Genomic DNA, 15,761 nt, shown 5'->3' with positions numbered 1-15,761 from the left:
AATGGATAAATTCTGTTTATTGAACATTTCTATGAAGTACTGTCTTGGATTGCGCTGGTTTCCATGAGCAGCAAAGTCTACCTGCATCCTTTGTTATTTAGAATGGCAACATCTTTTCACTTAATAAATCATTCATGGGCTGAAATGATCTTTTCCTTTGTAAAAATCTAATGTTTATTCTAAGATTTCTCTTCAGGTGTGCATACTTTTGACCTGTACGAGAATGCGACTTTTTAATAGCTTGCTTGATGACAACTCAGCACTATTTTGCATTATCTCACAGATTTCTTTTCCTCCAATGATATTTCTATGTTCTTCAAAGCCAAATGGCAGACACTGTTGTACACCTCCCTTACCAAAACCAAACACCCCCCCCAGTTCCTTTCCTTACCACCTTACAAGTAATCTCTTCATCATTTGCTGATGAATAATTTGCATTAAAATGTAGAAGTGATTTTTTTTAGCAGAAACTCCATTTTCCAAACAATTTTCTTTGATCACCAGTTTTGCTTAGAAAATATCCTAAGTATTTTTACGAAGTATTTTTAGACATGTCATTTGTGCTTCATTGAAGGCTTTTGAATTGCTTACACACACACGTTTCATTCACTGTGATTTTTGAAAAATGTTATATGTGAAACCCTGTTATCACAGAACATATTTCTGTTCCATCCTGTAAAAATATTTAAACCAAGTGTTGGTTTCAGTTTAATTTTTAAGCACAAAAACTTCTATTTTTGCAAAGCTAGAAATTACAATTTCACTGAGAATTTTTATACTATTTAATATAGTAAAAGTATATTGCTGTGGATCAGATATCATTCACAATTCAAGTATTTGAAGGTTTTTTTTAAAGAAAAGCAGTCATTTTTGTCTTCTTTGAAGTTATTTAAAGATTTCACAATTCTGCAAGCTGCACAACCTGCTTCCATCAGGTAGAAAATCCAAGATGCTCCAGGGTTTAGTCTTGAATGATTAAAACCACCTTTTTCCTGCATTCCAACTCCTTGTGCACTTATTAAAAGGGAGAAGCTACAGTGGAAGCTCACAATAAGAATTTAATAATATGTCCAGGGTGTCAAATTTCTTGAGAAATTTATATCAGTGCGTTCAGTGATTGCATACCAGATATCTCCTCTTTTGTTCTCTTTGTGTGTTTTTTTTTTCTTTTTAGCTGCTTTGAAGCTTTTCACTTGCATTGAAATGAGATACTGAATGTGTGGGTCACAAGGAGCAGAGTATATTGAAAGCTTTTCTTTTCTATTGTTCTGACTTTCAAGCATAGCCAGAGGGAAGACGGTCGTTTTGGAGTACCAAAACTTGGCTACTGTGGATGTGGATGTGAACCCAACTCTTTTCGTGTCTTCCTGCCCAGAATCTTACTCCCAATGTCTTCTATACTGTAATTATGCTCTGCAGGTCCCATTTAAAATGACTAAAATTTGTATTCCAGCTGAAGGCTTCTCCTGTGCCTTATGGAGAGCCAGTTTAATCTGACCAACGTGCAATGTGAACATAAAGAGGGTGTTGGCAAAGTGCAGTTGTGTATCTGTAACCCATGGCTGAATATTCCTCCAAAGCCACCAAAGCAGCTACCAGTTGTAGGGCTGAGGATGGCCTTCACCCACGGATTGAGCTGGCTCTTGGCTGACCCCTGATCAGATACGTGGGGACCTTTGCCCTGAACTAAGTGGGACTGAGCTTGACTCAGGCGTCGACTTCATCTGCAAAACTATTTGTGATTCCCCTTGGTATGACTGAGTTAACCATAAGGGCTTTTATTGTGGGGACTTGAAAGTCTAGATAAGTGCTACCCATACTGCCTGAGGTATGAGTTTGTGAAAGACTTCCATTATTTCCATTAAATTTGGAGGATTTTTTTTCTTTATTCACCTTGAGCCAACCCTGTGCCGCTGGAAGCCCACCTGACAGTGAGGATATCCATTAGTTCAAGGCAAGCAAGACCTGCACCGTTCCCCTGCCTCTCTCTTATCTCCTGTTTCTTTGTGGAACACAGTTCAATAGCAGGATGAATCAGACATGATTTGTTTGATTTACTCGCAAGTTTCTGGGCACCTAAGTTGATAATGGAGGGTAAAGTATCATAAATGTGCATACTAATTTGGGAAGACCAGGAGATAACTCTCAGACTCAGATTTCCCCTGTTGTGCTCCCTGCCAGCGGCTGCCTCTGCTGCCTTCCCTTCCCCTCTGACACGAGGGTCCTGGAGTTCATTCAACACACTTAACAACCAGAGGCAGAGAGTTCGAACTTGTCGAGACGAACATGCCCAAGAAAGCAGAGTATAATTTACTCTGATTATAAAACACATTCCATTCCACACTTGTTTTGACGTTGTCCCTTGGAGAAAAATATTTTGTCTTATAAAGAATTCTTGTTGTTTTCAATGTCAGGAGGAGGACTGCTCCGTAAGTGTTCAGCTCCATCCAAACCCCGCAATGTAAGATTTCTAAAACGCCTTCCGGATCCAAATACTATAGCTTAAGTTTAACTTTTTGTGTTGCTCCACAGCCACAATCTACTTACTACTGATCATACAGCTGAGACAAAAACTCTGCACAACGGTGGAAAGTCAATGTAGTCCTTCTGCTAGCAAAGAGTATAGGAATATAGAATACAGGAATATAGAAGATAAGGTCCAGATAGGCATTGTATCAGGTGCTAATGCACTTCTGGACAAACAGCCAAGAAAGAAGCGAACAGTAATATTCACACGGACAGTTGGACTGTCTTGGGAAAAGTAGACGGTAATGTTGAACCAGATCCCAAGTGTGGCCTCTGTCTGTACTAGTTACATTTGCCTGCCCCAAGAATTGTATTGGTTTTGTAGTGGCTGAGACCAGTTTTATGTTAGTTTACATTTTTCAGTGTCAATAAATGTATTTCTAGCTTATACCTCGGCGTGTGAAAGAGATTTAAGGCAGTGGGATTGCAGCCCTGAGCCACAGCACAAGAAAGAGAGAGTTGGCAGTATCACCAGAAATGTCAGGACCTGCGCTATTTCTACCACAAAGCAATTTAGCAGCTCTCTGGTTTTTACCGACTTGAAAGCTGATGCTCAGAAATTCCCAAGAATAAATGTAAGTGAATAAGCATAATGTTCAGTTTTGTATTTTTTCCTAAGCTGTGCTTTGAAGGACATATCAAAAAAATCTGACTGCAGCCACCCACGCTATGGTGCATCAATCCACGATTTATCAGAGTAACAGACACATCCAGGGTAGGAGATTAATGAGATTGATTGTAGTTTCAATCTCAATAGGCCCTTTGTTTCAATTATCTGAATTAAAAAGGCGACTTTTCCTCCTAAAGATACAACCCTTACATGATTTATCAATACGTGTGCCAAAACTGACATGCTGGAAATTGCTAAACATTATCCTTTTATAAAAGGTGATAAATGCATTAAAAAAACCCCCACATACACGTGCAGTCCCACTGGGGTCAATCAGACGTTTCACGTATTTAATTTTAAGTATATGCTGAGTTGTTCTCCTAAAATTTGTTCTGGAATGAACTTCAGCTACAAATAGATTTTTTTTCCCAGAGCTTGGGTTACTTTCCCCCATCAGTTGAAGTCAGCATTGAGACAGATAGGTATTCCACCTCCAGTTGTTGAGATCCTTCTCAGTGTGGAAGAAGACAAACTAGAACACATTACCTGTCATCTGACAGCCCTGAAAGGTGTCTGCAGAGACTGCCTCAGAGCACACTGTGTAACAGCAGCTTAGAATGAACAGAGCAGATATGAAAAACGCCAGATTGGCAGTCCTGAAAACTGGCATTCTTCATTCCTAAAAAAAGCACAGATTAGTTGGCTCCAACTCTGTCTATATCATTCCCACTAACGTGCCTAAAGCCTGAACTGAATTAACTTCCTTTTGGATAGGTAAATCTCGGTCATTTCCTTGTTGAGAAAGTTAATGTGGAGGCCAATTAATTCCATTCATTTTACGATCCAGCTATCTTCCTCTGAGGAATAACGAGGAAACAATAACAGGGAAGTAATGGTGTCATTGTCTTTTCAGATGAGCAAATAATTTCAAAGAAGGAATAGAACTGAACATAATTCACCCAGCTGATCGTAGATGAAAGGTTTCGAAGACATTTATTAATCTCAGAAGCATCATGCTGTTTTTAGTGCTCCTGCAATACTAGCAAAAGAAAGCCGAATGGGTTTCTTAATGTGAAAGTCTGCCTTGGTCATTCATTATCTGTGTTGTTTGATAATTACCTATTTCCTAGGCAAATTGCTTTGGACATTTACTTTGGGGTAGCAGATTAATGAAGTTCTTTGGAAACTTCAGGAACTTGAAAATCTACAAAGCTTCCGGAACAAAATTTTCCAGGTCAGTGGTTATTGTACTTTCAGAAATCCAGAAGACAGCAGACACTTGTACCTCAGCTTGTACGGAGTTGTCTAAACCTTACTCCGGGCGCACTTGTGCACATCTTTGCATCCACTCAATTTAAACAGAGAAAATAATAAGCAAGCCAGTAGGCACGAAACTGTGATGTACGACACAGAAGCAATAAAGTATTTTGAAATAGCTGATAACCAGGCTGTCAAGGTCAGTTCAACTAGATAACACCTCTTCTCTTTCGTTGCCTGTAAAAGTTAAATCACTGGAACATTGGTGAGCAATGCGATATGCCTGGAACTGAACAATTGTCCTGACTTTCTGTTCACATTTGTTTCATATTGGCGCAACTCCCCTGGCTCTAATGAAGTAATACTGATTTATAATACTACAAGAGACTTAGTGTATGCTATTGTTGTAGCAGCTCGGGGAGATGTTCCCACTCAGTGTTGCACCTTAGCACGAGCTGCCAAAGCTCCCCAGGGATGGAGCGAGCACCTGCAGTCTCCCAGCCCCTTTGCCCTGGCTCTGGGACCCAGTGCTCCCGGCTGTCAGATTAGTTTGAGCAGCACCAACCACACTCACTATGAAGCATACATCGCAATATGATTTTCAGAAAAGTGACATTCTGACACAGCGCTGTGTGATTTTTCTTGCACCATCATTCACAGAGCCGGAGGCAGCCTTCACTTGGCAAAGACAGCACGGTTTCGATAACTGTCAGATTTGCTCTTTGCGCAACCATCAGGCTGTCAGTCACAGTGCTGGATGGATGGCTTTTTTTTTATATATATATATACATCATTTTTCTGATCCTGCAAAGGTTTAAACTAGTTTCATCCTTGCTGAAAACTTTATATGGATTTTATCTTGTCATACTGGCAAAGAAATGTAACAATCCCATCCCTGGAGAATTCAGCATGCTGCAGAGAAACACGTTCAGATTGTTCTATGCATGCAGAAAGTCTCCTAACATTAGCATTCACTGAGGTCTGCTAGGAATATACAGAGGGAAAGGGGCTGCAGGCATGGATGTAACACATTCCTGAATATTAAGGCTGGCCCCAACTAAAGGAACCGCAAGATTAAGGGCACTAAAGGAATCTGATATCAAAGCTTTGTGCTGCAAAGCTTAAGTCCCTTGTACTTGCTAACTCTGGATTGACCTTGCAAGGGCTGGCTGGGTGCCACGCAGTGCCCACTACGCCCTCCCACCAGCACCTGGGATTTGCAAACTTTTTCCCAGTCAGGGTGTCACAATTAAGCAACTTGGGGGTATCATAAAGCAGAAGTTTTTCACCGTTGAATTAAAGTAACCTGATTTTCAAGTTCAATCCCATTGAAGATACTAAGCAGAAGGCTTGAAGTCCCATAGTGACTGTTTTGCAAGAAGTTATCACGAAAGACAAGACTTTTGCAGTGCTACAAAGACTTTATAATAAACTACGGAAGACTATTTAGAGAAAAAAATAGAAATCTTTATTTTATTACAAAATTGACTATTACCAAATTGATTAGAACGGTTCAGATAATGCACAAATTGCTTTACACACGGTAAAACGGCTACATTTACATGTCTGGGCATAACAGCAGAGGAAAACAAAAAAAACCCCACAGGAGACAAACCAACAAATGCTAAGAATTTGCATCATTTCAGAATGAAAAAAAATAAAAATAACCATTCATTGTTTTACATATGTAAACCTGTACTTGAACTGCAATATGGGAAAAATACACTAGTGACCACAACAGGTGACATAGAGCATTGCATGCCGGGCAGTGACAACTTTAACCTGTAGATACAGCTAATGAAGTCTCCACAAGAAATAGTCCCCTTCACAATGTCTGGGATCCTTATTTCTTGCGGTTCTTTGAAACATACACTTTATATTACTCATCTGATGAAGTAACTATCCTCTTAGGATAACCATCATTTAATAGTGGCAGAACCCATAGGATTCCAGTGATTCCGTTCATGGATAAGGCCTTTCATGCAATAAAAGACCACTAAGGTTTTACAATAACGATGTGAAAGAATGGTTTGTGTGGGAGTTGTAGGCACAAAACTCTATGGGTAGGAGAAGAGTATGTGGCAGGAACAGCATTGCAACTGTTCAAACCAAAGTACTGTGCAGGCATGAGGAATAAATCCTATTATATGCCTTTGTCCTTATTTCCCTTTTATTAAGTAGGTTGGTAACCTCAGGAAAAGTATACTTCTTTCATTATCTTTAAGCCCTGTTATTAACCTTATTACAGACTACCATCTTACTCCTCAGTTGGACTCAGAATATTGCTAATTTGATAAGGACTAAGCTAGTTTCTTTTCCCTTAAGCTGACTTCTAAAAGCTCTTCAACTCCAAGCTAACAGGGCCAGTTATGCTGTGACCGGTTGCCCCAGTTGTCCTAGATGATATCCACCAACAGGAAACCAGCTCATTCCAAGCTTCCTCATTGAACAGCTTGAGGCTGTAACAATTCCCTTGAGTGCTAACAAGAACTACACCTGAACACTCCACGGCTTGTCACCCAGCTCTAGCCTGCACAGTCCCTCAGCGGCACTCAATCAGTATATTTGCACAGGTATTTGAATGTGCATAATATTTTCCTCTCCTCTTACCATTACTAAGTACAGCCCAACTAGCCAACCACATTTGCCCAATAAAACAGTATGGGAGGTTTTCTTGGTACTATTTCTGGCTCAGCAATTGTTCAAGGACGTGTTGTAGTTTCTCCACCGGTTACCATAGGCTTTTACTTTCCCAGGCGATGTCTATTTTTTCAGAGGAGGCAGCAGCAGGTTTCTGATTTACTTTCTGCAAGCTGTATTAAAGAGAAAAAGATTCTATATAGTGATCTATCATTTAAAAGTAAATAACACTGAACAAACTTCAGTTAAAGGAGTTAATACCTTTACCAAGATCATACTGGGTGATTTCTTTACTGTGGCGTTGGCCAGCAAAAAAAGTTCTCCCGCAGTATTTAAGTGTCACTTGATTTTTAATTTGAGGACTTAATTATAGAACAAAACTCCAGTTTTCCATTTAGATTTTATACAAATAAGCTTTTTCTTTTTTTGCCTTATTTGTATAAGCTTGTGAGCACAGAAAATCGTACATTCAATTTTTTTGAACCAAAAGTGTAGGATAAGTTGCAACATTGTGTGCCTATTTACAAACAGATATTTCTTTCCTTTATCCTTCTGCCTAAAATTGAGTTTTCTTATCTGAATTCTGTAGCGCACTTGTGTAATGTTTCTTCACTAGGGCATTTTCTTTTTAATGTGTTCACTGATGCTCAAAATCAAATATTATTTTTCAGGAAATATCATCTAGAAATGCAGTGGAGAAGTTGTAAGAAAATAAGGAATATTTTCTCCAACAGTACATACATTTTGATTTGCCCATTTCTGATCATGCACAAAAGCTAAGCTCTCTTGGAGTTTAAAAATACACAGCTAACTTGAAAGCCATAAGCCATATAAAATTTGTCTTCTTAGTACATAGAATATTTTCTGTTAAAAGTAACAAAATGTGATGGCATTTAATAAATCTCACATTATGAGAAAAAAACTTAGAAAAACAATGGTTCTTGTACACTTGCAGTTCTATGAAAATTCTAAATGAGGTTCGAAGAAAAGTATCATGTACTCAGGAGACCTTTATGCATGTACCTTATCGTCTGTGAAATGCAATGGGAAGCTCCCGGCTGGGAATCAGTATTCCTGAATGGAGTGTTTCTACTGGTTTGTTGTCAGTTGCAACAATTTGGTATTTGCGAATGAGCTGAAAACACAAACATTTTGGTTAGTATGGCTCCTAGATCTCCTGATCTAGGTTAGACGTTGACCAAGCAGGCGTGGCGCACAAAATGCCATTTTAGAGCACTTACCCAGCAAAGGGCCAAGTGAAGCTGCAGCTCTGCGACGCGGCGCCCGATGCACATCCTCTTCCCGATGCCAAAGGGAACATGACAAAATGGATTTATGGAGTTCTTCTGAAACCAGCGCTCCGGTTTAAACTGGGTCCAGCCATTAAAGTACTCTTCATTGCAACCCAGGGCATGGCTATTTATCATTAATACGGTCTATAACAAAGCAAGAGAGAGTGTCTCATTACAAATTGGCTTAGAGATACCAAGTGAATCAGTTTGTTAACGGAAAAAAAATGCAACAGTAAAGGCAAGGCAGTTTCCTCAGAAGATGTCATGTAATTCTCTGAAGATTAATTCAAACACAGAAAAGGTCATAGTTTCCCCAGAAAATCATGGGAAAGTTTGAAATTTTTTTCTGAAATAGCACACTAAAATATTTTTATCTAAATCCAACACCAGTGCAGGCGCTGTAAACATTCCAGTAAACTAGATTAACTGACTTACCCCTTTGGGCAGTACATAATCTCCTATAACCATTTCTGTGTTGATGGTTCGAGTGGTAAACGGCACCGATGGTGTTAATCTACAGCGAAAGAAATAAAATGGATTAAATTTCCAGCACTTTTTCTTCCTGTTTATACCAGGTCTACCCTATATAACAAGGTAAACAAAATTATATATACTAGAAAATTCTTTTTCCCTATTACACACTAGCTGGTAAAAAACTGTGAGCGTTTTGCTTTTTGCAAATTATTTGAGACTTTTACCTCATGGATTCTTTCAGACATGCTTTAAGGTAAGGCATATTCTTCAAGTTCTCAGCACTTGGATTCTCATTAGCACCCAAAACACTCTGTATTTCCTGGAAAAGCTTCTGCTGAACATGTGGATTGCGTGAAATGTTATACAAAGCCCACAGTAAACTGTTGGCTGTCTGAAACAAACCAAAAAGAAATGTAAGACCTCCATTTGTGGTGACAGAAATAAGAAGTTGCTAAAAGTTCACACTGCCTTATGGTATTTTGTAAGCCTAAGGCACTATGAGCCACCCCAGTTGTGCTTTAGGAGTAATAAAGAGAAGAACGAACGTAGTGATAAAATTCAGGTAAATATTCACTTGCACTTAGGCCACTGAAGCAGCCACAGGGTTCGCTCATTCCCAGATGTTATGATGGTTAGGTTATGGAAGAAAGCAAGGAATTCAAAGGATAATAATTTTAACAAGCTCTTGGGAAGTCAGGTTTACCGTTTCAACTCCGGCAACCTGGAGCTCTGTGATGGTAGCGTACAGCTCCTTCTTGGAAAGTTGTCCTTCAGAATAGATGTCACACAGGAAATCCTCCCGAGGGTTTGCAGAATGTTTTTCCAGTCGACGGTCAATTGAATACTTGGCTGAGGAGGGAGGAGCAGAAGGTAAATAATGGAAAATCAATTAAAAAAACAGAAAAATAAAAGTAAAAATATGTCCCACATGCAAGATTTTCAAAGAAGACACCACACCATGTTCTTTTTTTTAAGCGATTAGCATTATAGTGAATAAATAATGGTATTTTCACTTTTTAGACAAAAAGCTCAGTCACAAAAATCACTTCTGAAGAGAAGTTCCTGCAAACCATTAGAAACTCTGCTTTCTTCAATTAGGAAAGATCAGTGATGTGTTGAATGAAATATTTAGCACACAGAAACACAAGTGTGTAGCATTTATTAGCTTGGATTTTCAAAGGGCATCAAGGTGTTAAAAAATCAAAGAGACGTAGCACTCAGACTCCCCAAGGGGAAATTTAAGCCTTTGATTTACTAGTGGAAGGCTAAAACAGATGACAAATTCCTACATTTTAATTATTTTTTTTGATATAGTGGAATAGATTTTGCCTATCTTTTCTCATGGATATCCCAACTGTTAAGACTGGTTCCTAGTAAGGAGCTACTCATGTCAAGTGAAAGTGTCAAAGTGTTTTTTCCCAAACAAAATTGGCTTAAAGTGTCTTTCCTAAAACCCATAAACTAAGAAGAAATTAAACAAGTGCACACGTGGCTGACATGACCAAAAGTCCTGAAGTATCAAGTACTTATAGCTACGATAAATACATCACTCAGCATTAATCAACCAAGTGCCAAAACCCTTCTTGCTCTTTAGCTCTGGCACTGTCAAGCAAAACACTGAAAAATATAAACTTAATTTCATATCTGGAGTTAGAATATGTTTTGTAACCTTGAAGGCCAATTCATCTTAAATAGATGGAAACTGTTGTCAAAAAGCCAAATTGTACCTTATGGTTTAAATTGCTTCTGGTTTTAAGACTTATGACTATATGCCAGTTTGTTCAGAAAACTGAGCATTTCTTTTTTTTTAGCAAACAGGCTTTGGTTGCTCGTAAAATCACTTGTTTCTTAAGAAAACGACTCGTTTTGAGGGAGGTCCCTTTTCTCACTCATAAACTATGCAGTTAAAGAGATTACACACTTTCTGGCTATTTACTTTTATGACAGATTAAAGTGGACTCATGATGTTGCTGAGCGGCTCCCAAATTTCTGGGGCTTCCCTGGGGACTGGATATTGCCCCACAATCAGACCGAAGTGTTATTCATAAGAAATTAGTGTTCCCACGCTTGGAATAGGTTGGTGGTTAGCTGCAGCAAAGGTGTCTCAATCTGTGCTGAAGGCAGCAATTAACAGCAGCGTAGGGCAGTAGTAAGTACAAAGGAAGTTAATTCCACCAAGCAGGAAACAGAGATGAAGGGAAAGCAGAGAAATCATGTTTAAAACAATAACCTGTTTTAAATATATCATCCCATGCTTTAGTATGGGCTTGCCAGACTTTTGTGTTCAGACCCTTGTGAAGTTCCACGGGGGTTACCATCATCATCCCAAAAGTAGACATCATCTGCGGTGGAGAAAGAGTTTTTGAAATCTTTCTTTTATCTATCTTCTTGCAACCTCTCAACAAAACGAGACTGTAAAGTAGGAGGCAATTTTCAGGAAGTCAAGATTCTGGAAGATTTTCCATCCTGGACAGAAACGATGGGTCTCAAACTACTTAGACTGTATCCGGATAAAAATTAGGGACAGCCTGTGGAGGATAGGAGGCTTGTCCAGTGGGTGATGCAACCTATCTATTTTAGGTACCTGTTTTAGAATGGGACAAGACACTCTTTTTCAGTGCCTCTTTGTCCCTTGACAACAGATGAAGCTAAAAATCCAGGCTAGGCTAGATACCTGTCTTTTAGATGCTAAAATTAAGCAGATATATATCAATGGAGTTGAAGTTGCAGCAAGATGCACGGCAGGTGTGTTTGTAGGAATGACTAACCTCCAAATCCAGCATATTTGCATAATCCCACACAACTCCAAGAGTTCCACCCAACAACCAGCAGTGTTGTACAACAGGTATCTCAGAAGGAAAGTAAAGTTAACCAACTAACCTGACAACCATATTTGCAGAATCACTCTGCAGTCCATAGAGCATTTCTCCCCTACAGATTTAGGTATTTCATAAAAGGACAGTTGGATCGTCGGTACTCGCATTGCAAATCTAAGCGTTGCCTTGGATGTACAAGGCTGCCATGGCACATGTAGCATGGGAGCTTGAGTTTCTTTTTTTTTGGGTGACTCATTTAAATTGGCAACTTCTTGTTAGTTGTAGGGGTAGAAAATCACTACAGCCCAGGTAAATATTCTTCCATACCGTTTTTACAGCCTTGATGAAGTTCAAACTTTCTTCTTCTACTTCCTGCTGTAGGAGACCAAATCTCTTTCCATACAGCACCAGGCAGATACCTGTTGTTAAACAATATTATCATTAAATCATATAAACAAAAGGGTGAATGGTGCCCACCATCTATTGCTAAGGAATGGCTTGGATTATCCTTCTGAAATATGGTCTTTGTTCTATGATACACACCTGTGAGAAGGGCACATCAAAGCGCTTTCTGCATGTTTGCCTCACACCCACATAGCCGTATATCTAGCTAAGAGGCCCTTACAGGAGCACTTTCTTCATGAAGAAGAGTCACCACCGGTTCCCTCACACGAGCAGATCAGTCTGCCAAGCATGGATGGCACATTTGGCAAGTAAGCTACTCATCAAAGCTACTGAAGAGAACTGAGTCACAGGGAAACAGGACCTGAAGAGGCCATCTAGTCCAGTGTCTCCGAGCCCTTTCCGCAGCCAGAAACCACTTGTAAACACTTGCTGCATCCCACACTCTACCACGTCCCGCCTCTTTCCACTTGCTCTTTTCTTTCCCCAAAGCTGTCACTTCCTATTTCTCCTTTTCCAAAAGTAGCCGTCACCACTGACAGTGGAAAAAACCTATTTAAAACACTTTTGGAAATTCAATCCACAGCGTGCCGAGACGAGCCAGCCAAGAGAAAACAGGTTTGACAGCGCTTGTGAGCAACGCACCATACGTGACCAGCTCTCCTCGTTGGGAACCACTGATGCAGTTTCTTCTGCCTTAAGTCATTCCTGGCAAATGGTTCCTTACTGTATTCTGAAAGGTTTCTAAAAATGGAGGCTCCTGTCTTGGTAACTTATTCTAATGCTTCTCAATTCCAATGTAAACATTTTAAATGAGATTTTCCAGCCCTAGTCTACAGCGAATACTTATTCAATGTTGTTGGATCATTCATTTTGTCCTGCCGACAATTAACGAATATCAGATGGGCAAAAATGGTCACGTGCTACCTGATCCCACTCTAGATAAATGCACTGTGTTTCCCCCAGGTTTTGAATCTATAAGTCATTATTATTGTTTGATTTTTTTTTCCCAAGCACATAGATATCCTGGCAGAATTACAGTGTCTGAATAGGTGGTGATGAATTCTACATTTATAATAACAGCCCCGTGGCTTTTCTGCAACCCACCTTCCATGATATTGTAGCTGATAATCTGGAAACAATCAGCCTACACCGCAATCACTGATATATCTTAACCTGCCATGGCAGGTACAAAATGCAAACAATTCTTGGGCAAGAAACAACTTACTTTCAAATGACCATTTGTTGAATTCTGAATAGACATCTTCTATTTGTCCACTGCGGTTACAAATATCATCTATTCTGTGCATAAAGTCCTCCAGGACCTAAGAGGTGGAGAGAAGAGAGAGAAAAGAAAGGATTAAAATGACATTAACAAATAAAAATCTTGTGTAATTTAATATTTCAATTGTCTTTTAAATAGATAACAATGTCGCATAAGAGACAGATACTTATATTTCCTGTTCTTTGAAGAAGATTCAGTTTCCCAGTCTGTTAACCCATATTTGGATTTTACATGACTCTCAAGCTATTACTGTTTGCATTTTGACAAACTGAGCTTTCCTCCACAGGGATGAAATGCTTCAGTCTGACGTTGGGATAATGCTGGAGTTTCACAATAGAGAGGATTAAGCTGTTTATCGCAGATGCTTCTGAAACTCAATGAGGAATACGGAGATTAAAGAGGAGGTGATCCCTGACAGGAAGAACATAAGAATGAAAAAATAAAGGGAAAAAACACTGAATGCAAGAAAAGTAAGCAAAAACTCTGTTGGCAGGAGCCTGTATCATTGTGGAATCATCTTACTGCTCTGTGGAGACAATCTCAGCTAAGCATTCTGTGTGTTCTCACTTTTGGTCAGACTCTGATATCCTTTTGTACTTAATATTCCCTGAATGATTTTAGAGTATTAACCCACGTCTCTATCTCTGTAGAGGAGATCAGCTCCTATACAGATAAACCATATAATCCAGATCTGCTTTTATTTCCCAGGTTTCCAAGGAAGTGGGGATAGAAAAAGAATTTCCCCAAGCACCGTACCTCATTGATTGTGGTATCCAGTTTTGCAACTTCCCTGGGCTTCATTAATTTCTTTTGAAAGGCACTTCTTACCCTCTGCCAGTCCTTTCCTTCTCTAGATTGAATTAAAAAAAGAGAGTTTGAAAAGCGGAAGGCTTAAAGAAGAAAGAAAGAAGAAAATAACCCCAAACCCTCAGCACATGCAGCACCACCACACGGGGCTGAGGTGCCTCCATCACCCTGATGGGGCGTTGCAGCCACTTTTTGGGGGCCAAAGGATGAATCCTTCTCCGGGCAGCGGCTCCAGGTGGCAAGCAGCACCCCCACCACCTCGTCCTCAGCATCCTCACCCGCAGCATCCCCACCACCTTGTGCGCAGCACCTCTACCTTGTCCGTGGCATTCCCACCACCTTGTCTGCAGCATCTTCACCTTGCCCACAGCATCACCACCTTGTCCGCAACATCCCCACCACCTCACCTGCAGCATCCCCACCTCACCCACAGCACAAGGAGCAGGTTGCCCTCCCTGCACCTCCTCAGGTACCGTGGGTGCCACTTACAGGATCAGCAGCCCGTATCCCTCATCGCGATAGTCCCGATAGGCTTTCCAGGGCTTGATCTCCAGGCGCCGGGGACAGGCGCTCTCCCGGCGGTACAGGGCTTCCAGGAGGCAGGGGGCTGCGATGTGCACCGAGTCGAAAGCCCCCAGCTTCATGCGGAAGATCTTGCCAAACCTCCTATGGTACTCAGCCTAGGGGGTGCAAGAAGAGAGAAGCGGGGCGCAAGAAGAGAAAAGCAAGGTGCAAGAAGAGAGAAGCAAGGTGCAAGAAGAGACAAGTGGAGCACAAGAAGAGACAAGCGGGGCGCAAGAGGAGAGAAGCGGGGTGCAAGAAGAGACAAGTGGGGCGCAAGAAGGGAGAAGCGGGGTGCAAGAAGAGAAAAGCGGGGTGATGTGAGAAGAGACAAGTGGAGTGCAAGAAGAGAGAAGCGGGGCACAAGAAGAGAGAAGTGGGGCGCAAGAAGAGAAAAGTGGGGTGCAAGAAGAGAAAAGCAAGGTGCAAGAAGAGACAAGTGGGGTGCAAGAAAAGAGAAGCAGGGTGCAAGAAGAGACAAGGGGGGAGCAAGAAGAGAGAAGGGGGCACAAGAAGAGAGAAGGGGGCGCAAGAAGGTGAGCGCAGGATGCTCCTCTGCCTCTCCCCTCCCTCCGCGCAGCATCCCCATCCCCTGCAGGGTCTCACCAGGGTGTCGTGCTGCCTCTTGAGCCCCCCCTTCCAGAGCACCTGCGGCAGGCTGCCCATCAGCGGCCAGCTCGGGGGCCCGGGCAGCGCGTCCAGCGGCGCGGGGGCGGCGGGGCGCAGGGCGCTGAGCGGGCGCGGAGCGGGGGCTGCGCACCGGCGGAGCCGCAGGAGGATGCTGCCGCCTGCCATCGCCGCGGTGACCCGCGCCCCGCCGCGTGGAGGTGTATATATGCACAGAGCCGCCGGCAGGCTCGCTGGACTTTCATCGGGGGCCAATGGGAGGCACGGGTGGGGTGAGGTGGGGCCGGATGGATCTGCCCCGCACGGGGAGGCTGGGGGCAAGCGGTTCACGAAAGGGTTCAAGCGAGGAGGGAGGGCACCGCCCGCGCCTCCGCCCGGGGAGCCACCGACCCCAGTGTCCCCAGAGCATCCCGGCACACGGGTGTCCCCAAAGCGCCCCGGGGATACGGGTGGTGCCGACCCCA

The 15,761-nt window shown here is 41.8% G+C and overlaps 1 protein-coding gene across 1 annotated transcript; it reads right to left on the bottom strand.

Annotated features, from left to right (window-relative positions):
• Positions 1-5,897: 5,897 nt before the first annotated feature.
• On the bottom strand, positions 5,898-15,488 carry LOC104057394 (1,25-dihydroxyvitamin D(3) 24-hydroxylase, mitochondrial). Its single transcript, XM_054081974.1, has 12 exons — positions 15,277-15,488; positions 14,599-14,789; positions 14,059-14,152; positions 13,246-13,342; positions 11,943-12,034; positions 11,030-11,141; positions 9,503-9,648; positions 9,024-9,190; positions 8,761-8,839; positions 8,275-8,469; positions 8,057-8,168; positions 5,898-7,206 (listed from the first exon to the last, which is right to left on the bottom strand). Exons 1-11 carry the CDS (start codon positions 15,463-15,465, stop codon positions 8,058-8,060), a joined length of 1,473 nt encoding a protein of 490 aa, XP_053937949.1. The 5' UTR covers positions 15,466-15,488; the 3' UTR covers positions 5,898-7,206; position 8,057.
• Positions 15,489-15,761: the final 273 nt, after the last annotated feature.

The sequence above is a fragment of the Cuculus canorus genome, chromosome 16, assembly GCF_017976375.1.
Source record: "Cuculus canorus isolate bCucCan1 chromosome 16, bCucCan1.pri, whole genome shotgun sequence".
Taxonomy (NCBI): Eukaryota; Metazoa; Chordata; class Aves; order Cuculiformes; family Cuculidae; genus Cuculus; species Cuculus canorus.
This window is presented reverse-complemented; position numbering and strand designations above follow the sequence as displayed.